Source organism: Notechis scutatus, chromosome 4 (assembly GCF_049901735.1).
Source record: "Notechis scutatus isolate UNSWTSFEM ecotype Mainland chromosome 4, rNotScu1.2, whole genome shotgun sequence".
NCBI classification, from domain to species: Eukaryota; Metazoa; Chordata; class Lepidosauria; order Squamata; family Elapidae; genus Notechis; species Notechis scutatus.
The window spans coordinates 76,663,533-76,687,013 of NC_142012.1; the positions used below are offsets into that span (position 1 = coordinate 76,663,533).

Below are 23,481 nucleotides of genomic sequence, written 5' to 3' on the forward strand. Positions count from 1 at the left end.
AAGTTTCCTTATTGTTACGGGTAATGTTTTTTTTTTGTTGTTGTTGTTGTTTTGGGAGTTGTTGCTGATACATATAGTTTGATGACTCTTTTGACTTCAAGTAAAAGTATGTTGTAATGGTCTTCAACAGTATTGCATCCAGTGAATAGTGATTGCCAATCAAGGGATGAGAGATCATTGTTTATAAGATCATAGTTGCCTTTTTTGAAGTTATAATTGAGGATTACATCATTGTGATGATTTTTGTATGGCTGTATGTTGAGACAAAAGTCAATCATATTGTGGTCACTGTTGGAAAAGAGTTCTTTAGTTTGTATTCAGTAAATTAAATTCAAACTATTGCAGAAGATGAGATCGAGGCAGTTGTTTAGTCTAGTATTGTTGGTTACTAGTTGTTCCAGTCCCAGATTTGTAACCGCATTGTAGATTCCACCAGATTCCACCAGACTGTCAATTATTTGGAAGCCTGCACTCACAAACAAAATGATCTCCACACCACAAGCCAGGCAAACACCTGGGCACAAACAGATCCCCCCTGATACCTCCAGCTCAAACACACCCCAACCAGGCACCCAGATGAAACCTAGCTTCCTAATAAATGATAGCCCTCCATTTACTTGGAGCCAAGCTGCACTAAAAGCCTCCAATACAGGAACACAATGTTGCCAGCCAATCAAGACAAAAAAAGCCACAAAACAGACAGAAGATATTAGAAACACCAATCAAGCAGAACACAGCAAACTCCAAGACCAATAAACACAGACCAAGACTCCCAACCAATCAGGTTGAAGAAAAAACCATTCTGGCACAGCAGTAGGCTAGCCCCAAATTTAAAACTGAAACAACTGTAAAAGTCTGACTCACAGACGAACACAATACAGAAGCCTGATGATGGCAGATGAGATTCTGCCGAAACGTTGCTACAACTTTAAAAGCACAACTTTTAAAAGCCTCGTGAATAAAATACCTGAATTTCTCTTCCTCCTAAATATGGCTAACTTCGACATTATATTTGTCTGTGAAACATGGCTTAATGCATCTCTCCCGACTCCATTACCACAGTAAGAGACTATCATGTTTACAGATCAGATCGTGAAAATCGTCAAGGAGATGGTGTTGCTATATTCTATAAAAATCCTTACATATAATGATGTGGGAAAATACCCGAACAAAGCTGAATACCATATATATATGAATACCATATATATCTATATCTATATCTATATCTATATCTATATCTATATCTATATCTATATCTATATCTATATCTCTATATCTCTATATCTCTATATATCTATATCTATATCTATATCTATATCTATATCTATATCTATATCTATATCTATCTATCTATCTATCTATCTATCTATCTATCTATCTATCTATCTATCTATCTATCTATCTATCATCTATCTATACACACACACACACACACACACACAAATATATATAAGATCTATATTCTATTATATTTCACTAGAACAGTGATGGCTAACCTATGACACGCGTGTCACTTGTGACACGCCGAGGCACTTTGACTGACACGCCTGTTGGTATGGGAAAACCTGCACATTTAGAGGCTGCCTGTGCTCTGCTCCAATCCCTGCTCCCTGCTTGTTGCGTGGAGGTGTGGTGTCACCGCTGCCACGAGATCTTTGCAGCAGAGAACCAGTTTTAACCACCATAAACTGAGGTTTGTCAGTTTCATTACCTCAGGAACGCTACAGGAGGAAAGGAGATCCATGAGGTTCACAGTCCTGTAAGGTGGCCTTCCGATCCCCACATCCTGCACCTGCAGCCCTAAGACCAGGGAGACGAGTTTCACAGCCCTGTGTGATCACTCCAGCCCAGTCCGTCATAAACATCGCAGGAGGACTGCACCACAACAATCAGACACAGTGCTCACGATATTACCAAATTATTGATATTTCTTGAAGTGACACACGACCCAAGGAAGGCTACACTTTTTCCCGATTTTCGACACACCAAGCTGAAAAGGTTAGCCATCACTGCACTAAAACGAGGACCAAAAGTTATGTCAAAATGACTCCACTATGTTCAATGTTTTTTTAATTGTTATGTTTAATAAAAATTGGTAAAAAGAAAAACCAAGAAAGTCCAGTTACTTTTGGGTAAAGCCCCTTTGGGGGCGACTTGCTCCAGAAGTCACCATGAGTCACGTTCAGCTTGAAGAGGTCCTTGGACTTCAGCTTCTTCATCCAACGTCCAAGCTGGTTGGGATGCTAGGCAAGGCACCCAGGAAAAGCTAGGTTGGGAGAAGGCTACCTTAAGCAACCTTCATTTCCACTCCTTCACAGTATAGCCCAGAGCCTGTTCTTAAATTGTTTTTTTTTTTCCTTTCCTGGATTTCAGATAAGGAATCCACATTGATCATCCCTGCAAGGACTGAACAAAATTTTGATTTATGCTGCATTGCAGCAATTGATTTATTGCCGTTGACCAGGCCTCAGTTATGATGAAAGGGTTTTCTCCTCCTTGCGTTCATTCCCTTCCCCCTTTCTCTGTGAAGCTGCTAACAACCTGCATTGTCAAGGGCAAATATGAAGAAGAACATTCAGCGAGAACTCAGGCGGGTGCATCTCCTCTTTAACCAGGGATTTCAAACGATGTTATAATTTAATGGAGGGAAATAGTTGATCTGATTTTTACCCCTTTTTAGCTTTTGTGTGTGTGTGAGGGGGGGGGGGTTCTCAGTTCTTTTTCCCAATCTGCATTTTTCAAAAATGATTTGGCTGTATTTATCTATTGTCGAAACAGCTATTTTCCCTTATCAGTTTTTCTAAATTATTTCTCTCTGTTATAATCCGGGAACTTCTATTCCAGGTGACATCTCAGTAATGCAAAGGCATTACATTGTACAACAGCATGTGAGTTTTAGCATTGTATTTGCCTTATATATGCCTATATTTTCCTGGAGGAAATCTATGTGATCACTAAGAGTCAGCCCTGGCTTGATGGCATAAGATCTATCAATTAATCACATAGGTTTATTAGGAGGCACTTGCTTTGATAAGGATTGCATTCTTTCTCTGGTCACACCTGGGCTTTTTTGTACCTCCTTGTCATTTGTACTGAATTACTTGATCTTCCACCTAAAATGGAGAAAATAGTAAGTCATCCCTTATATAATAAATTGATACAAAAGCCTTCTCTCTCTCTCTCTCTTTCTCTCTCTCTGTATCTCTCTCTCTCTCTTTCTCTCTCTCTCTTTCTCCCTCTTTCTCTCTCTTTTTCTCTCTCTTTCTCTTTCTCTCTCTCTTTCTCTCTCTCTCACACACACACTTTCTCTCTCTCTTTCTCTTTCTCTCTCTCTCTCTCTTTCTCTCTGTCTCTCTCTTCCTCTCTCTCTCTTTATCTCTCTCTCTCTCTCTCTTCTCTCTCTCTTTCTCATTCTCTCTCTCTTTCTCTCTCTTCCTCTCTCTTTCTCTCTCTTTCTCTCTCTTTCTCTGTCTCTCTTCTCTCTTTCTCTCTCTTCCTCTTTCTCTCTCTTTTCTCTTTCTCTTCTCTCTCTTTCTCTCTCTCTCCTCTTTCTCTCTCTTTTTGTCTCTCTCTTTCTCTCTCTCTCTCTCACACACACTTTCTCTCTCTCTTTCTCTCTCTCTCTCTCTCTGTCTCTCTCTTATCATTTCTGCAAATTTCTAGATCAGGAAGATGTTTCCAAATGGCTTGCAGTCATGCTACCTGTCCTAAGTATGGTATGCTCCACTAATTAAGGTAAGAGGTGTATTTGAGTTAAGCTACACTCAAATGTTCTTCGGAGAGCTTATATTTTTTAATAAGTTACTGTAAAAAGGAAAAGAAAGGGATATTTTTAATATAGTTTTTTTTTCTTTAAGCAAAACCAAAAAAACTCAATTTCATATTCCTTTTCTTTACATAGTCATTTATTCTGTATACATGCATACATACATACGTACCTTACGTACGCACACACACACACACACACACAAGCCCATACACAAATTTATTTCTGATAACTCTTATTTGCTTGAGGTTCACAAAGAGCTACCTTGCAGCCAAAGGCTGGCTAGATTAAACCCTCCTTGAAAGGTGTGATGGTTGGATGGTTTCCAGGGGTGGGACTGCTGGGGGCTCGCAGGGGTTCGGGAGAACCCCGAGCTAAGATTCCATGCAGTTCGGAGAAACCCCCAGTCGTAGACTGTGTGACCTTGAGTAAGCATTGCTGCAGCTCTTGAAAGGGCATCTGAACATCTCCTGGAGCTTTTCCAAACCGAGCCTCTCACTTACCTTAGTTCCCTCCTCCTCCTCTTCCCCCTCCAACCCCCTTTTTCTCTGCTGCTTCTCTCTCTAAAACCTTACAGGCTGATCCACGCCATTAATATTTCAGCATCAGTGTCTCTCAGGCATTGGCTGCCCTCTGATGATGGCTGCCTGAATAAGAGCCAGGAAGGACGAGCCACTCACCCAGCCCTGCATCTGGCAAAGAAGTAAGAGCAGGGGTGCCTCCGGGAGAGGAAGCTGCACAGAGCAAGCAGAAGGAAGGCTCCCAACCCCAGGCAACACCATTGCCAAGGACAGGCACCATGGATGTCTTTAAAAAGGGCTTCTCCATTGCGAAGGAGGGAGTGGTGGCCGCAGCTGAGAAGACCAAGCAGGGGGTCACCGAAGCAGCTGAGAAGACCAAAGAAGGGGTGATGTACGTAGGTAGGTTTGAACCACGTCCCTTCGGCACAGGCAGCCAGCTCTGCAGTCCCCGGCGTCAAAAGAAATCTGCAATTGGGGTGACCTTGCAGAGTGAGGCTCTTGAGATGGGAGGAAGGAAAGGATGGGGGAAGGTTCTCTCATGAAAAAGGAGAGAGAGAGAGAGAGAGGGAGAGGGAGGGAGGAGGGAGGAGGAGGAAGGAAGGAAGGTGAGATGGAGGGAAGCAGGGAAGGAAGGAAGGAAGGAAGGAAGGAAGGAAGGAAGGAAGGAAGGAAGGAAGGAAGGAAGGAAGGAAGGAAGGAAGGTGAGATGGAGGGAGGGAGGGAGGAGAGGGAAGGAAGGAAAAGAAGATGAGATGGAGGGAGGGAGGAGAAGAGGAAGGAAGGAAGGAAGGAAGGAAGGAGGAAGGAAGGAAGGAAGGAAGGAAGGAAGGGAGTGAGATGGGGGGAGGGAGGGAGGAGGAAGGAAGGAAGGAAGGAAGATGAGATGGAGGGAGGGAGGGAGGGAGGGAAGCAGGGAAGGAAGGAAGGAAGGAAGGAAGGAAGGAAGGAAGGAAGGAAGGAAGGAAGGAAGGAAGGAAGGAAGGAAGGAAGAGAAGGTGAGATGGAGGGAGGGAGAGAGGGAAGGAAGGAAGGAAGGAAGAGAAGGTGAGATGGAGGGAGGGAGGGAGGGAGGAAAGGAAGGAAGGGAAGGTGAGAAGGAGGGAGGCAGGGAAGGAAGGAAGGAAGAGAAGGTGAGATGGAGGGAGGGAAGCAAGGAAGGAAGGAAGGAAGGAAGGAAGGAAGGAAGGAAGGAAGGAAGGAAGGAAGGAAGGAAGAGAAGGTGAGATGGAGGGAGGGAAGCAGGGAAGGAAGGAAGGAAGGAAGGAAGGAAGAGAAGGTGAGATGGAGGGAGGGAGAGAGGGAGGGAGGAAAGGAAGGAAGGGAAGGTGAGAAGGAGGAGGCAGGGAAGGAAGGAAGGAAGAGAAGGTGAGATGGAGGGAGGGAAGCAGGGAAGGAAGGAAGGAAGGAAGGAAGGAAGGAAGGAAGGAAGGAAGGAAGGAAGGAAGGAAGGAAGGAAGAGAAGGTGAGATGGAGGGAGGGAGAGAGGGAGGGAGGAAAGGAAGGAAGAGAAGGTGAGATGGAGGGAGGGAGGGAGGAAAGGAAGGAAGGGAAGGTGAGAAGGAGGGAGGCAGGGAAGGAAGGAAGGAAGGAAGGAAGGAAGGAAGGAAGGAAGGAAGGAAGGAAGGAAGGAAGGAAGGAAGGAAGGAAGGAAGGAATTGCTTTCCCTGCAGAATGCCACCTTACTAATCCCCCCCTCACCCCTGGGTTCACCAGTAGGGGACTGTCATTATGGAAATTTGTATTTCTGAAGAATTTGAAGTCATCCTGTTAGGAAAGAGTAGTCTGTGCATGTCCTTTTCTCCTTCTCTTATAAAATTTATTCTGATGAAAACTCTAGTTTGATCTATTAGTGGCTCTGAGTTCCAGAAAAGTCTGCAAAACCAAGGGAGGGAGGGAGGGAGGGAGGGAGGGAGGGAGGGGTGGTTTATGTGAGACAAATCTTTTCTGCCTTGGTTGGAGAATTGTTTTGGGGAAGAAAAAATAGAGGCAAATAAAAGTTTGGCTGTGAATGTGTTTATTTTTTAGTTTTAAATTTATTTGCCACCCTCTTGCCGTAGGGCTACGCCAGGCAGACGGTGAATGGTGAGGCATCTTGGGCCTGATTCATATCTGGCAACTTTCCCCTTCCCCAAAGACTTTTTGTGAGAATAAAACACAAAAAAGGCATTAATTGAAGATCAAAAAATTGTCTTTCAGTATGATTTCTCAGCCTTCCCTTCTTACGTTCAGTCTCTATGCGGCTCCTCTGGGGAAGGGAGGGGGAAAACGCTCTCACAGAAGTAAAATTTCTTTTGGCTGACTCCCAGAAACTGAATGGCATTATCAGTTAAGAGCTGCACCAAATATATATTTTATTTTCTCCCCCAACTATTTCACTGTGCAATTCTTCCATCCGTTATTTTGCTCCGAATTCCCTGGCATTGTTCCTTATTTTATGGTGGCCATCAAAGAAGGGCTCCTAATAGCACTAGGAAAGAGCACTTACCTGCAGCTTCATAGTGCTCTCTACAATCCTCTCTCAGCAGTTTACAGAGTCAGCCTTTTGCCCCCCAACAATCTGGGTCCTCATTTTACCCACCTCAGAAGGATGGAAGGCTGAGTCCACCTTGAGCCGGTCAGGATCGAAGTTAATCATACTTCTACGCTTGAGTGATCCATTAGCCCTGCAGTGTCCTCTGATTTCTGGCGCTTAACAGAACCTGATATTTTAAAAAAAAAATGCAGTATAAGAGAATTGAAAGGGACCTAGTCAAGCAGGAGACACTATACCATTCTGGAGAAATGGTTGTCCGAGCTGTTTTTGAAAACCTCCAGTGGTGGTTGCATCCACAACTTCTGCTGTTCCACTGATTAATTCTGGGATCTAATTTGGACACGGATGTAGCCAGAACAAATCCTGCATCCAGCCAATATACCAGAGTCATAAGCTGCAGTTCCTGGTGGCAGTAAACTCCCCTCTGGCTTAATTCTGATAAGAAGGGACGACCAATGTTCCTTCGTGTAATAAATAACTATTTAAATCCATCACTTTAGCTTGGAAACATCACCAGGCAGTTATCTGAAAATAAAATAAGAGGTTGCATCACCCTGAATCTCAAGTCCTCTGTTTTTTCTATTGCACAAATGTTCATTCACATCAAATTCAGAAACATTGATAATCCTTTATCTGCCAATGAAAATGGCTTTTTTAAAAAAATATTGACATATAAACTCCCTCCTTCTTTCTTCTCCCTCCCTCTCTCCTTTCCTTCACTTCCTGGGGTGCAGGTGTATAATACTTTGACCAGCATTTTCCCGTTCCATAAATACAGAAATTTCTCCCCTCTCTTTCTTGTGACCTTCCCATTTCATCCCAGCATGGATAATTCCTGTTAAGCTTTTTTTAAAAAAAAAAACTTACAACTCACACATTAGCCTGAGCTTGCAGGAGAAGAAATGCTTCAATGTTCCTGCAGATATTCCTCTAAATTCAATTTCTCCCGAGACTGCAGACTCAGCCTTAAAAGTTGGACCTGCAAGGGACAAATTTTGGAAAAGAAAGCAGGAAAAAGGGATGAAATTGGGATAGTGTCATCTCTTTGCTGTCCTTTTAAAGCCTGATTATATCCCAACAACATTGCCCTTCATCTGAAAACGAACACCCCACCTTAATTTCCAGATTAATAGGCAGCTCCACCCTTCTCTCTTTACTTCACGGTATTTCAATCCATCCATCCATCTCTCTCTCTCTCCCTCCACTTCTCCTGAAAGCCTTCTCCAAATTGTCCACTGAAGCTATCCATACAATGTCTGTAGCAAATGTCAAAAGATACTCAGCATCATGATAGGCAATAGAAAGTTTTCTTTTCAGTAGAACAACTGGCTCCTCCCTGCTCCACCGATGCAAAACTATCAGCATCAAAAATCTGAAGCAGAATAAAGCAGAATTAATCAACCAAGCAGGAGTTTCTTTGAGCCACCCTCTCTGGATTTGCAGATTACATTGATTACAATTTCAATGTGGAGAATCTGAACCTGTGGTCTCCTGCTTAGGGATTACATCCCCGAGCAAAACACAGCTAGGAAGGTGTAAGGGAAGGAGTGGCAGAACCTGAGGGTGGAATCAAAAGAGGAATTAGCCTAGAATTGCTACATAGCCACAAATGAACAAAGCCAACCCCTCTTGAATTCTGCTGACCCTTAGTTAGTGCCAAAATAGTGCTAATCATTAGTTGAGTACATTTATCTGCATAGTAATAAATCAATTTAATTGGAACGTCACATGTGGACTTCAACTTCTGCATCCAAGACTATTTCAGAGTTAGGTCCTGTCCTCACTGTGACATCTCCAAGGAAACTTGGAGAGGAGTTTACTTTGGTCCTTAAATAAATGTATTGGGCTTCCTTTGATTTCAATTCACTGGAATCACGTTTCCGCGTGGTTAATTGGTCTCCCTCAATCACAGCTAAGAGACGTAGGTTTTCCATTAAAAAAAAAAAATCCAGCGGAAGAGAAGGGATTTTTAGCAGGTAGAATTTTTCCTGGGTAGCGGTTAGTTTCTAGCCAACTTTGGCTGAACTCAAAAAAAAATCTAAGCAGAGCCAAACCTGGTTAATGCTTGAGAGGGAGAACAGCTGGATATCCCAGGGCCATGTGCTGGAGATGGGGAAGTTTTAAAACAAAATTGTTTTTAAACTGTCCTTGGGGCTTAAACTGCTTCCTTTTAACACATTCCAAAGAGTTCCCATGGTACAACAGTTTGATATTTTGCTGTCAGCCATATTGGAGGCAGAAAATTATTTAGGCCAACAAAGGCAGTCTAGAAATATTAAATTATTTGCCCATATCTCTGTATATTATATTACTGTGTATGCATCGATATAAGAGTATCTACTTATAGTAAATTCCTATCACCTATAATAAATTCCTATTTTTATATACAACCAGATTAAATGTGTATGAAGTCTCTCTTGGCACTCCAACCCCAAAACAGCACAAAGCGTTACCAAAGTTTGCAGGTGGAGCTTTAGCACAGTCCTATTAAGATGTCATGATGTCTTTTTTCTTGAATTTTATTTTGATGATTTTTGAGGGAACCGTGCCATATAAAGTCAACCACTTCTGTATTGTTGGCAGTACCTGAGCCAACCCCAAGAGACTGTTATCTTACAGCTCATCTCAGTCCTATATAACAAGTGTCTTCTCCAGTGGTGGGATTCAAAAGGTTTTACTACTGGTTCTGTGGGCACGGCTTGGTGGGCATGGCTTGGTGGGTGTGGCAGGGGAAGGATATACTGCAAAATCCCCCTTCCCTCCCCACCCCACTATCCTGCTTCCCAGCTCCGTTCTCCTGTGCAGGGCAACAAAAGAAGACTCAGCTGATCATCTGGGACTCGGGAGGCAGGGAATAGATGGGGACAGGGCCGTCAGTGGTGGTATTTGCTGGTTCTCTGAACTACTCAAAATGTCCGCTACCAGTTCTCCAGAACTGGTCAGAACCTGCTGAATACCACCTCTGGTCTTCTCTCACATAGCTACATGATACAGGAGGGTAAAGGCAGTATGGGTGCTTATGGATTCAGCCACCCTAAACCATGGGACCAACATTCTTCTCCCCAGCTCCACCGCTTACACACCCAACTCCTGCATTTAAGCTGATGCATCTTCTTGGAACCTCAGGCAGCATTCCAGCAGATCAGTTGGTGGTGCGAGGCCTTGATGTGCTTAATCATGGTGGGTTGAATAAACCACAGTGACTGGGTCTGTAGATGGTGCTAAGACTGGCACACACACACCCAAAATTGCATTTTGCTCAGTGTATTGGCTGGATCCAGAAGCATATCTTCCGTGAAGATATGTTGATCTGGCTCGCATGTGCAGACCAGTTTCACCAAAGGAGAGCAAAGTTGTCTCTATTTCTTCTTCTCCTCTGAGTCTTCTGGGTTCCTCAGGCTCTGTTGGGTGAGTGCAGAGGTTGGAAGATGCATCTGACAAGGTCAAGAGATAAGAGGAGATACACCTGCCCTCTCTCCTCATGTGGTAGGACATGTTACGAAGGTCCACCTTGGGAGATGCTCACTTTACAGAACCCTCCTTGATCCAAAAACGCAACCAGTGGACTGACAGTAGAACATTCTCTTCCCTGAGTTTTACATGACCCCAACCTTGTTGGCCATTCAGAAGGCCTTTAAAAAACCTGGTTCTTTTCTGAGGCTTTAGGGAAGTAGAATCCAATTTATGTATTTCCCTCACCCCCCAGGTTAAAGATAGTTATTTCTAGCTGGCATATTTCAACTTTTCTAAATTTTACCTGCATGTTTTTGTGCTTTTGTTGGGCTACATACCCAGAGCTGTTTGAGTAGAAGGGATAGATAGATAGATAGATAGATAGATAGATAGATAGATAGATAGATAGATAGATAGATAGATAGATAGATAGATAGATATAGATATAGATATAGATATAGATATAGATATAGATATAGATATAGATATAGATATAGATATAGATATAGATATAGATATAGATGTTTTCTTAAGTTTTCGCTGGTATTTATATTACGGTATTCAGCTTTGTTTGGGTATTTTCCCACGTCATTATAGTTGTGCTTTTAAAGTTGTGCTTTTAAAGTTGACTCACAGACTAACACAATACAGAAGCCTGATGATGGCCGATGAGATTCTGCCGAAACGTTGCTACAACTTTAAAAGCACAACTATAATGACGTGGGAAAATACCCGAACAAAGCTGAATACCAGATATATAGATATAGATGGATATAGATTGATAGATAGATATAGATATATATTTACATAATAAATACATGACTCAATGCATAAATGTAATTAAACAGTTCTATCTAACCATATTGCAGTACTTGCTGACAGCACACAAATCCATTTCGTTTTTTTTAAAAAAACCTTTGCTGTTACTATGGAATAAACTTTCAGACCCCAATAAATTTGTATAGAAACTCTTAGCAAAAGATCAATAAAGGCAAATAATGTTTGCAGCCTGATTGACATTCGATGTTGTGAATCCTTTTTCCAGACTGGAAATCTAGCAGGCGAGAGTCCCTGGCACCAACTGCTCAAATTTGGCACTGTGTTTTGCAGTTCATTAGCAGGGAAGATCTCCTTGCCTTTATGAGATTTTCTTCCCCTGTGTTCTCCCAGCCTCCCCCTTCTCTACCCCGTGACTCCTGTTGACTATAAACAAGCTCCAATAATGTCGAGTCATTGCAACGAGAGAGGACAGTGGCAAGGATCAAACAGATGTTGCTTGCCAAGGACTCCCTCATTGTCTGCTTCTATTAGAACTAAAACAATCGCTAACCAGAGAGAGATCCAAGAGACAGGAATTTAGAATTAAGGAACTGGGAACTTCTGGCCACCTTCTCAGGCCTAAGAATCTGCAGAATTAAAAAAAAATGAGATTTTGTGCAAACGCCATGCCAAGTCAGCCCAGGGGAATTAGCCGCCCCTTTTCTGCTTGCTTTTAAAGATGATCTGGATGATGATGTCTGAGCCAAAAACCTAAGTCAAGGATGGTTGCATGCAGCCCCCCCCCCCGATCTAAACTAAGCCCTAATTCCCCTTTTTTTATTTGAATGACCGGAAGGAATTTGACTGCAGTGCAGCTCAGGTTTGCAAGAGCGTTTCTTTGGATGTTCTCCTTTCTTTTCCTTCATCACCTTGGTGGCATCTTTCCCTAAACATTCATTTAAAAAAAAAACAACCACCATGAAATGGAAAGTGTGCTGTCTTCGAAATCCTGTGAACCGATGCAGAGATGCTAATAGCAGAAGCATGGGTGCCACTAGAAGCTCTACAAGCTTCAGACCATCCCGTAGGATGGCCGTGAATATTTCACACACATGCACAAGAAGGAGAACGAGGACAGGCTGACTGGGCATGAGATGGCTTTACAGGGATGAATTAGGAAAATAATGGCCAAGGTAGAGGAAGATGGCGAATGTATCTTTTCTTTTATGTCCACTTAGAGCATTTGCACCAAGATAAATTCCTTGTGTGTCCAATCACACTTGCCCAATAAAGAATTCTATCTATCCATGTGTTTGCTTGTTCCTGTCTGCTGACCAGAGGCTAGTAGTGGCCCAAGATCCTTGCTCTTCCCATCTTAAAATGTAACAGATAACAGATAATCAGAGTTGGAAGGGACCTTATAGATCATCTAGTCCAACCCACTCCTTTGCCCAAGCAGGAGATCCTACACCGTTTCTGACAGAGGGCAGTCCAATCTCTTCTTGAAAGTCTCAAGTGATGGAGCTCCCACAACGTCTGAAGGCAACTTCTGTTCCATGGGTTGATTGTTCTAACTGTCCAAAAGTTTCTCCTTATTTCCAGGTTGAATCTCCCCTTGTTCAGTTTTTATCCATTGTTCCTTGTCTGGCCTTCAGGTGCTTTAGAAAATAGCTTGACCCCTTCCTCCTCTCTGTGGCAGCCACTCAAACATTGGAAGACTGCTATCCTGTCTCCCCTGGTCCTTCTCTTCACTAGACTAGCCAAGCCCAGTTCTTGTAACCGTTCTTGACTTTAAATCAAATTTGGGGGACTAATAACACTTTGAGTAGAAAAACATTGTCCACCAACCCAAGTTGAGCACTGATGTGTAATCTTGGCCATTTACCTACTAACTTTTTCTCCCTTCCCCAGCAAGAATTACGAAAAAGAGCTGCACCTGAACTCTTTTTTTTTTGTTGGTGGGCTTTGTATTTAAATGGATACTCAACTGGCCACTTGTCTGAAGTGCTACATTCATCTCGAAAGAAGGAAACTGAAGACCTTTTTATCCGGTGATTCACTCTCTGCTAAGCTGCTCTAGCACTGCAAATCTTAATGGATGGTTTTTGAAAGCAAAACTGATCAATTATTCTCTCTCTCTCTCTCTCCTTTCTCCTCTCCCTCTCCCTCTCCTCTCCTTCTCTCTCCTCTCTCTCTCTCTCTCTCTCTCTCTCTCTCCTCTCCCCCCCCCTCCTCCTTCCTTCCTCCCTCCCTCTCCTCTCTCTCTCTCTCTCTCCCCCCTCTCTTTGCAGGCACAAAAACCAAAGAAGGAGTGGTTCAAAGTGTGACTTCCGGTAAGAGCTACACAAAAGTTGGCCCAATGGAGTTGCTTTTGGGTTTTCTGGTTTGAATTAATGATGTCCTCTTCTGTCTTCCTATACCCATGTATGGCATAAATGCAAGGGACTTCACTTATTTTCCAAAAATTGATCCATCTACTAATATGATGAATGTTCTTACAGTGTGGCTTTTTCTTCAACATTGGAAAGAGGGAGATAAGGGCCCAGTATCACCAGGTCTGCCAGTGTTGATGGTATTAGTATAATTTTTTGTTTGCTTTGGAGGAATCAGTTATCAGTATAGATTATCAAAGGATGGTTGTAATGAAATGTGGCCATTGTTCCATGAAATGTTTATTATACAACTTGTATATTTGCAAAATGTATCCCATATAAAATTTTGTTTCTGTCTTCTTCTTCTTCTTCTTCTTCTTCTTCTTCTTCTTCTTCTTCTTCTTCTTCTTCTTCTTCTTCTTCTTCTTCTTCTTCTTCTTCTTCTTCTTCTTCTTCTTCTTCTTCTTCTTCTTCTTCTCCTTCTCCTTCTCCTTCTCCTCCTCCTCCTCCTCCTCCTCCTCCTCCTTTTCTTTTTCTTTCTTCTTTCTTTCTGTACAAGTTTTTCCTTGTCTTTCTTTGCTTCAGTCAGTCAATAAACTTATTTTCTTTCTTTCTTTTTATTCTTCTCCTCCTCCTCCTTCTTTTCTTTTTTTCTTTCTTCTTTCTTTCTTTCTTTCTTTCTTTCTTTCTTTCTTTCTTTCTTTCTTCTTTCCTTCTCTTTCTGCACAAGTTTTTTCTTTGTCTTTCTTTGCTGCAGTCAATCAATAAAAGCAAAAGCAAACAAAAATTATGCTACAATGTGATTTATTTCTAGTTGACAGAGAAAACAAAGTTATAGCCCCAATGGATTTGCACATCAAGAGAAACCAGATGGAAGCCAATTATTTTGTGGCTGAATCTTGAACGTGAGCTAACATTTACCTGGCATTTTCTGGCTAAAAATCCTTGGAAAAGAAACCATTTCAGTTTCTTTTCCAAGGCCCATATTTATGCTTGTGGACAAAAGTTACACTTTCACTTTGTGCAAAACCACAAAACAGTTTGCCACGTGTTTGTGGAATAATTCCCAGCATATGGTCCTAGAAGGAAATGATTGATGGAGAGAACAAGGAGGTCTTGAAACATCTCTTTGGGCATCAGAAAAAGGAAAGCATCTTGGCATATCCTAAGGCAGAGAGAGGAAATGATCAATTAGAATCTCTCTAGCTCAGAGGTCTCCAAACTTGGCAACTTTAAGACTTGTGGACTTCAACTCCCAGAATCCCTCCTCCTCCAGTCATGTTAGTTCAGGAATTCTGGGAGTTGAAGTCCACAAGTCTTAAAGTTGCCAAGTTTGGAGACCTCTGCTCTAGCAGGTCAACGCAAGAACTTTTTCTGGGGGAAAGACCAGATGTTGTTCACCAATCCACTTGTGCATCTTCTCCTGTACTTCATTTTTAGGGCTTTGCCATTCTATATTCTGAAAATGGGTGCAGACTGGACATGTCTTTGGGGTGGGCGTAAAACCCCTTCAAAATTCCAGCAAGTACACAATGAGGGCTGAACAATCTTCCCACACACACTTTTGGGCTTGTGGAGATCACCAAAAATAATGCTAGTTTTAAGACTCGCAGACTTGGGTTCCAAAAATCCAGGGAAGACACTGATCCTTTCAAAAGTGACCTCCATGAAAAAGATCCCCGATAATCTTAGTAGCTTCCAATGACATCTGAAGAAGTGGGACTTCCACCTTATCGTGAATCATCCTCTCAGCTTCTTTCTGCTTCGACTACAGTTGCTGAGAAGACCAAAGAACAGGCCAATCTTGTGGGAGACAGTGTGGTGGCCAGCGTCAACACAGTGGCAAAGCAAACAGTGGAAGGAGCCGAGACTGTTGTAACCACCAGTGGTCTGGTCAGCAAGGTAGGTGTGATATTTCCACCAATGAGACCTTATCACGAGGGTCTTCAAACTTGGCAAGTTTAAGACTTGTGGACAGGGTGGAATTCTACCGGTTTCGGTTCTATAGAACCGGTTGTTATGATTCTGCACAATTCGGAGAACCAGCAAATCGTGCCCCAGATGGGCCCGTCCCTCCCCTCCCAGTCAGTCCTTATCACGCATGTATGACATCACTGACTGTGGTCTCCCCCGCCCAGTCACTTCTTAAGCTATTTTCCCCTCCCGACGATCAGCTGTTCCAATGATCAGCTGTGCCAGGATCCCACTCTCTGTCTTACTGCTTCCCCCAGGAGGCGTCCCTGAGGCCCAGAAGGCAAAATGGGGCACCAGGGTGGGCAGGGGGTGCTGCAAAAAAGAAGAAGCCACGTCCACCCAGTCACATTACCACACCTACCTAGCCATGCCCACAGAACCAGTTGTTTAAAAAAATTGAATCCCACCCCTGCTTGTGGACTTCAACTCCAGAATTCCTGAGTTAACATGACTAGAGGAGGAATTCTGGAAGCTGAAGTCCACAAGTCTTAAAGCTATCAAGTTGGAAGACTCCTGCCTTATCATGTTCCTAACATTTTGTGTGTGAGCCAAATCCAGTGTAGGAGGTGCTGATATTTGCTGGGGAAAACCATCCAATTGAATGGGGTTTTTAACCTTCCGCCACAGCATCCTTCCTACCTCTTAATTAGATTATTTTTTTGGCTTTTAGACCAGTGAAAGGGAAATGTTGCCAGGTAGAAAACTGTCAGGCATGGGTGGAAGTTAAATAGTTATTTCCCCTCACAGACCCATTGAAAAAGGCTGTAAATGTTGCATGTGACTTGTTTACCCAATCAAGAAATTCCAAGAAAGTGGAAATCTTAAGCTGGTAGATTTCAAGAAGTGGAATGCCTTCCAATTTCCTGTCTAAAGCCTTCAGACCCTGGAGAAGGCAAAAAAATGGCCCTCCTGGAAGTTCCAGCAGGCCACACCCACCATGGCCACACCCACCCAGCAACTGGGCAGCGAACCGGTTGCTGGGATTTTTTAATCCCACCCCTGACCAGATATCTTAGTGAACCTGCCCTTCTCAAAGTCACCAACTTATTTGAGGAAGTTGCACAACATTCTCAGAGATGCTTCCCATCCTGCTTACAATCTTTGTGAATTGTGGCCTTCTGGCAGAACATACAGAACAATTAAAACTCGGGCCACACATTTTCTGAATAGTTTTTATCCCAGAGCTATAATTGCACTTAACAATGAACTTAAGGACCACCATCAGTGAGCTGTTGGACAGTATTACTTGGTCTGTTGTGTGGATGCTTGTGTGTTTTTAGGGAGTGGGGAATATAGGCAGGTGGGGAGGTGTTTGGGGATTGTCGTGTATGCGCCTGTTGAATCTGGTCTCTGGGTGTTATGTGAATTTCGTTGTATGTATACTGTGTATATACGTACAATGACAATAAAAAATTCAATTCAATTCAATGACCAAAAGGTTAATTTTACCCATTAAGAACTGTAAAGTAGGCAGTAGATACAGCAAATGTACCTCAAAAATGAGGAACAACAGAATATATAGAGATCCAGCTAGTGAATATTTGGTTCATTTTGAAGACCTCCAGTGCAGCATCTCATTTTCCACCAAAGCCAGTTATGGGGCATTGATAAGCACAACAGAGAGTCCACAAACATTTCTGTGGAACATCAAGAGAAACACAATGGACTTTGATGCTGGAGTTTAGGGACCAAGAATAACTTCCCTCCACAAAATGACAAACAATTTAGAGAAGGACCTCTAATCTCATAGGAATTCTTTAAAAGTTTTTCAAATTCATTACTAGGCATAGGATTCCATGCCCAGAAATTATCTTTTGGTTGAGTAGGGAGTATTCTGAAAAATGAGACGGCTCTAACACATTAGGCTGGTTGGCTTTGGGTCAGCGTTCCTGATTTTGAGAGTGGCAGCATCCAGGTTTTGTGCCTTTCAATAAATCAAAGTTGTCAAATTTATATTGCTTGGGGAGAGAAGGAACACACAGCCCAACACGTCTTCTTCCTGTAATTGTGCTCCAGTTCAGAAAGAAAAGAGGAGAAACAAGATCTCAAGATGCTCCTTTCCTGCCTGGTTAAAAATAGAAAATGAGTCAGAGGCATGAAGTCATGATGAGGGATGCAGATCCAAGAGAAACAAACAGAGGATGTGATTCTTAAGCCACCATTCATAATTAGAGATGAGCTTGAAGTTTTCCTCCTGGCCAAGGAAGCAGACAGACAATTGTTTGTATCTAAACATTTGCTTGCCTTCATCCATGGATAAATTGTTGGCGAGAAGGCAGGACCGGGAATTGTAAGGGAAAGAGCTACATCAATTGCTTTCCTAGTTTACACCCCTAAATTTAAACAATTAACTCCATGTAGTCATATGGGAAAGAAAATTTTTAAAAAAATCAACCCAGAAGGAATCAAGAGACCAGTTTGTATCCAGAAGAATGGCCAAAAACCAAGTTTGAAATTCAGCAAGGATGGGATGGAAGATTATATTTGCACTGATTGTAGGTCTGCACCAAAGAAAAACAGAAGAGGCCACTGTGTGATATAGCAAATAGTATTCAACTTGAGTAAGCCTTTCAGTCTTTAAAGGCTATGTGCCTGGTCCTCTTGGACAGAAGAACAGTCTTCATGGGTCCTCTCAGTCCAGCATTTGGTTCCAGATGTATGCACTCAACCCTTGCTGAGCAATCTGGGAACTGTAGTCCATACACATCTGGAAGGTGTTTTTTCAAGAGGCAACTGGACTTTCTGTTTTTTTTTTCTTTGAAGACATTTTGCTTCTCATCCTAGAAGCTTCTTGTGATGACCTGGGGCGTGACACAAAAATAACACAGTCACACAAGTATAATAAATTTCCTTTAATGCCTCCAACTTAGGCCCCAATGTCCAATTATCATCAACTTGATATCAAATTCTTTCAAAAACAGTCTATAAAGAGAGTAAATGCAGTCCAAACCAAAAGTAAAAAATAATTAGAAATAAAAAAACCAACACAAACCACACTGGAGTCATTAATACGGCAGGCCAGGATGATAATTTGCAGACTTCCACAAGATAATGCAGCAACCACAATTGGGAGAATGCCAAAACCCAGATAAGACTCAACCAAGATAAAGCACGCTTTGCTTCGAGCAAACAGCTATTTAAAATGCTCCTCTTATATCCTGTTCTCCCAGCTGCAACTAATGAAAGGGATCAGGGCCTTTTCCTCTGCCGTAAGCCACATTGCTCCCTTCTCCGTTCCTCCCTGCTCAGCCGGACTGTGCTCTTCCCCGTTTCTTCCACAGCCACCGGAGCCATACTCCCACTCCCTGTCAGCTCCTCAATCTCCCCCTCAGAATCAGACTCCAACAAGGGCATGACACTTCTTCAGCTCTGACTGGATGGGTGAGGACTCACCCATCCAGTGAGAGCTGAAGAAGCTTCTAGGATGAGAAGTGAAACATCTTCAAAGAAAAAAACAAAAAGTCCAGTTGCCTCTTGAAAAAGCACCTTTGGGACAACCATGACTTGGATGATTGAGAATCTCCATACACATTGTGAGAGTATATTCATGAGCTGGAATACAGCTTAGTAGCAGAGTCAGGCAATGAATAGGCATGGCTAGTGCCAATGGCAGCTGAATTGGAAAGTGAAACTAGAAGTAGTCTGGGTGTGGCTTAGCTCTGTGCTCTCCGCTCTAAACTGAAAACCTTTCTGCTCTGAGCTCTGAAGCTGCTGCTTCTGTTTTGCTTGCGTTACATTGGAAGAATCTACTATTGGTATTGTACATTTTACGCATATTATTATGTATATAAAGAAGTTAATGAATCCTGCTGACACCTGTGTGTGCTTTCTGGGTTTGAATTCCTGCTGCCAAAATCTAACACACATTTACACATCTGGAAGCTAGCCAGAATGGGAACCCTAACTTCTGGTCTTTTGTGGCATCTGGTGATACTTTGGTCTGTTCTTGTGTGTTCTGTAGGAGGAACTTCATGCCAATCAACACGAAGACCAACCTGCTGGGATAGGAGAAGAAGGCATCCCGGTGGAAGCCACAGAGGTAAATCTCAGCTCGGCTAGCCCCAGAGTCCTTGATTCAGTGAGGATGAAGGGATGTAAGGGAGTGTCAAAAAAATCCAAGAGCATAAATAGGTCCTCAAAACTCTGCTTCCCTTCTGAGCTGATTACCCTTTCTTTTCTCCATAAAGTGATGAGAGAACTTTGTTCTACTGGTTTTTATATCAAAATATTCCTTTCTGGTTTTTTTCCTTCCTCCTCCCCCCACTTGTTCCCTACCCCAATTTCTAGACAATTTTGATATTTGGGGTGACAATTAAGAGTTGAACATAGATTGAAAATTATAGATTGAAAATTACAGATTGAAAATTATACATTGAAAATTACAGATTGAAAATTATACATTGAAAATTATACATTGAAAATTATAGATTGAAAATTACAGATTCAAAATTACAGATTGAAAATTACAGATTGAAAATTATTGATTGAAAATTATAGATTGAAAATTACAGATTGAAAATTATTCTTCCGCTTCAGCCACTGATTATTTGTGACCTTCCAGATATAGTCCAATAACCCCCAATTCAGTGTTATTAATTGAATCATTAATTAATGATACTGATTTAACTTAACATTAATAATAAAGGCAAGTCATTTCTTCAGATCTGCTTAGCTGAATGCCTTTGCATTAAGTATGTTAATAGCGCAGAATCACTTTTGTTTCAGACAAAAAGCTTCATCAAAGCATGACTTATTTACATGTGTTTATAAATCTCAACTTATGCTGTCATTTTAATAATGTCATGCTTTTTACAATGCTATTGCTATTGCTGTTTAAATGGTAGCATTCGAAGTAATTAAGTCTTGCGTAAATATGGAAATATGCTAGGCACCTGCAAATAATGCAAATGACATAATTTGCCTATTGTTCTTGTTGTTATCATTGCCATAACTAATAGCAGTCTTAATTATATTTTTATACTGCACCAAATAATTAAGATTCGCTGTACCTTGCAGCAAGATTATACAATATATCCATGGTAAAGAAAAACAATTGCAATAAACAAATCAATCCAGTTCATAAACCTAATAACAATCCCCGAAAAACTCATTGGAGTTCATACTCGAGATTCTACTGCTCAGCCATATTTTGATATCCACACCTGAGTGGAGTGGATGGGTTTGGGGAAAGATAAATTAACTTAATTTTTTGCTTTCTTCTTCTTCTCCTTCTTCTTCTTCCTCCTCCCTCCTCCTCTTCTTCTTCCCCTTCTTCCCCTTCTTCTTCCTCCTCCTCCTCCTTCTCTTCTTCTTCTCCTTCTCCTTCTCCTTCTTCTTCTCCATCTCCTTCTTCTTCTTCCTCCCTCCTTCCTCCTCCTCCTCCTCCTCCTCCTCCTCCTCTTCTTCTTCTCCTTCTTCTCCTCCTCCTCCTCCTCCTCCTCCTCCTCCTCCTCCTCCCCTCTTCCTCTTTCTCTTCTTCCTCCTCCTCCTCCTCCTCCTCCTCCTCCTCCTCCTCCTCTCTTCTCTTCTTCTTTTCTCTTCTCCTCCTCCTCCTCCTCCTCCTCCTCCTCCTCCTCCTCCTTCTTCTCCTCCTTCTCTTTCTCCTCTCTCCTCCTCCTCTCCTCCTCCTCCTCCTCCTCCTCCTCCTTCTCCTCAGATTGAAGGAAACTAACCTTCTCCAGAACTTCTGCTACCATTATGAAAAGTGAGGAGACCAGGAATAAATGCAGGCCTATTAGAGGATGCAACAGCAGGGAAATCTCTCCTATTCCTAAGCTAAAACTTCATGCAGCACGACAAACGCTCACTTATCTAATTCTCACCCTATCATAGCTGGGTGGCAAAACTCTCGATTGTACGTTTTAGGGCAATTCTAGGCATCTCCCTTTGTGTCTTCTTTGTGGCTTCCTTCTTTGCCCATATTTGAGCCTTCCAAAGTGTGGTTTGAGAGCCATTCACACCCTCGTGGTTGGAATCCCTGATTCATGTCTTTCGGCTCACTAGTATCAGCATTTGATTTCCCTAGAAAGGGTGGACATAATTTTTTTTTTTTAGAGACAAAATAAAATCTTGTTTCAACTAAGCCCTTGTTCTTCTATTTATTTATTTGTTTTTAATTCATCAGGCTGGACATAAGGATAGTCTGCTCACTGTTTGCAATTATAAGAGGGCCTATGGGGACTTGGGGGATGAGAAATAGTGTAAGGATGACTATTTCTATCCCCCCCCCAGAAAAACAAAATGCAGTTGCAACCACAACTTTTTTGCTTTGCCCATTTAATACGTTTCCTTTTAGCAAGGCCATCATCCCCTAAATGACAGGAATGACCTCTTTCCATCTTTATAAAATGCGTGCATGCAATTCATGCCCTTTTTATGCAGACATGATGCCATACGCATTGTCGCTTACTCCGTCTGGGGATGCCAGCAGCCAAGAGGTAGCTCAACACTTTGGGAGAAAGCTGTAAGGAAACTTCCTAAAACGGCTTCGTGGAAAGTTTTATTGCAGTTCAAATTTCCAGGCAGGAAGCCGAACGGCACACGTTCAGCTGAGGGTCAATGGAAAAGGAAGGGCATAAGAACAAACCGGAAAACATCCTGTTTTTAGAAGGATGAAGTAGTTCTCTTCACTGATGATGTAAAGCTGTTCAACACCACCGAGAATACTGCTACCCTTCAAAAAGACCTCGACTATGTATCAGAATGGTCAAACAAATGGCAACTTCAAATCTCAACAAATAAATGCTCTGTCTTACATATTGGCAAAAAAAAAATCAGAAAATAAAATACAGGCTGAATAGTCAAGACCTTGTTGATGATCCAAACTCTGTCAAGGACCTTGGAGTACTCATATCTAATGATCTAAGTGCTAGAGCCCACTGTAACTACATAGCCAAAAAGGCATTAAGAGTTGTTAACCTAATCCTACGTAGCTTTTTCTCTGGTAATATCACACTACTAACTAGAGCATACAAAACATTTGCTAGACCAATACTCGAATACAGCTCATCTGTCTGGAACCCACATTACGTATCTGATATTAGCACAGTTGAGAAAGTCCAGAAATATTTCACAAGAAGAGTTCTCCACTCCTCTACTCATTGCAGAATACCTTATGCCACCAGACTTGAAATTCTAGACCTAGAAAACCTTGAATTACGACGTCTTCGGTCTGATCTAAGTATGGTATATAAAATCATACATTGCAATGTCCTACCTGTCAATGAATACTTCAGCTTCAACCATAACAACACAAGAGCAATCAATAGATACAAACTCAAGGTTAACCGCACCAAACTTGATTGCAGGAAATACGACTTCAGCAACAGAGTGGTCAATGTCTGGAATCCTCTACCTGACTCTGTGGTTTCTTCCCCAAACCCCAAAAACTTTAACCTTAGACTGTCTACTATTGACCTCACCCCTTTCCTAAGAGGTCTGTAGGGGGCGTGCATAAGTGCACCAACGTGCCTACTATCCCTGTCCTATTGTTTCTTTTATTTATTTTTTATTTTTCTTATACGTACCCATTTCATGTATTCATAACTATGTATATACTTATATCTATTATCTTGTAAGCGATTGACAAATCAAAATAAATAAATAAATAAAAATAAATAAATAATTGTGAAAAGGCACCTAGAACTAAAGCCTCAGAAATGTTTAGAGAGTGTGAGCTCCAGGAGAGGAGAAAAAAGCTCCTATAGATCCTACCAACCCAACATTGTTAGTGAACGTATTTTCAGGGACATCCAGGAACATATCAACGCATGTACAACATATGGTAAGTCTATCACAGACACAAATCCCTCCTTCCACTCAACTGTCCAACTTTGGCTAATAACAACCCAACTTGTTTGCTTCCTGATGTTTCCATGTCCACCAGATTTCTCCTTCTGAACTCTCCCTGCTGCTGCTGCCATTACACACATATAAAGATGGGAAAAAATCTCCTGTCCATCCTACCTGAGCGCTAATAATTTTATGGACCTATCCGTTGGGTTTTGCCATTTGTTGTCCAGTTGCTAAGTCGCTTCCAACTACAGCACACCAGCACGAGTTTGCCTAAATTCATGTTCATTGCGTCGATGACCCTTTCTAACC

At 42.1% G+C, this 23,481-nt stretch overlaps 1 protein-coding gene across 1 annotated transcript; it reads left to right on the forward strand.

The window, feature by feature from the left end:
* The first annotated feature begins 4,350 nt into the window (after nucleotides 1-4,350).
* SNCG (synuclein gamma) lies at nucleotides 4,351-21,460 on the forward strand. Its single transcript, XM_087963864.1, has 5 exons — nucleotides 4,351-4,686; nucleotides 13,324-13,365; nucleotides 15,179-15,306; nucleotides 19,340-19,417; nucleotides 21,035-21,460. Exons 1-5 carry the CDS (start codon nucleotides 4,566-4,568, stop codon nucleotides 21,047-21,049), a joined length of 384 nt encoding a protein of 127 aa, XP_087819990.1. The 5' UTR covers nucleotides 4,351-4,565; the 3' UTR covers nucleotides 21,050-21,460.
* Nucleotides 21,461-23,481: the final 2,021 nt, after the last annotated feature.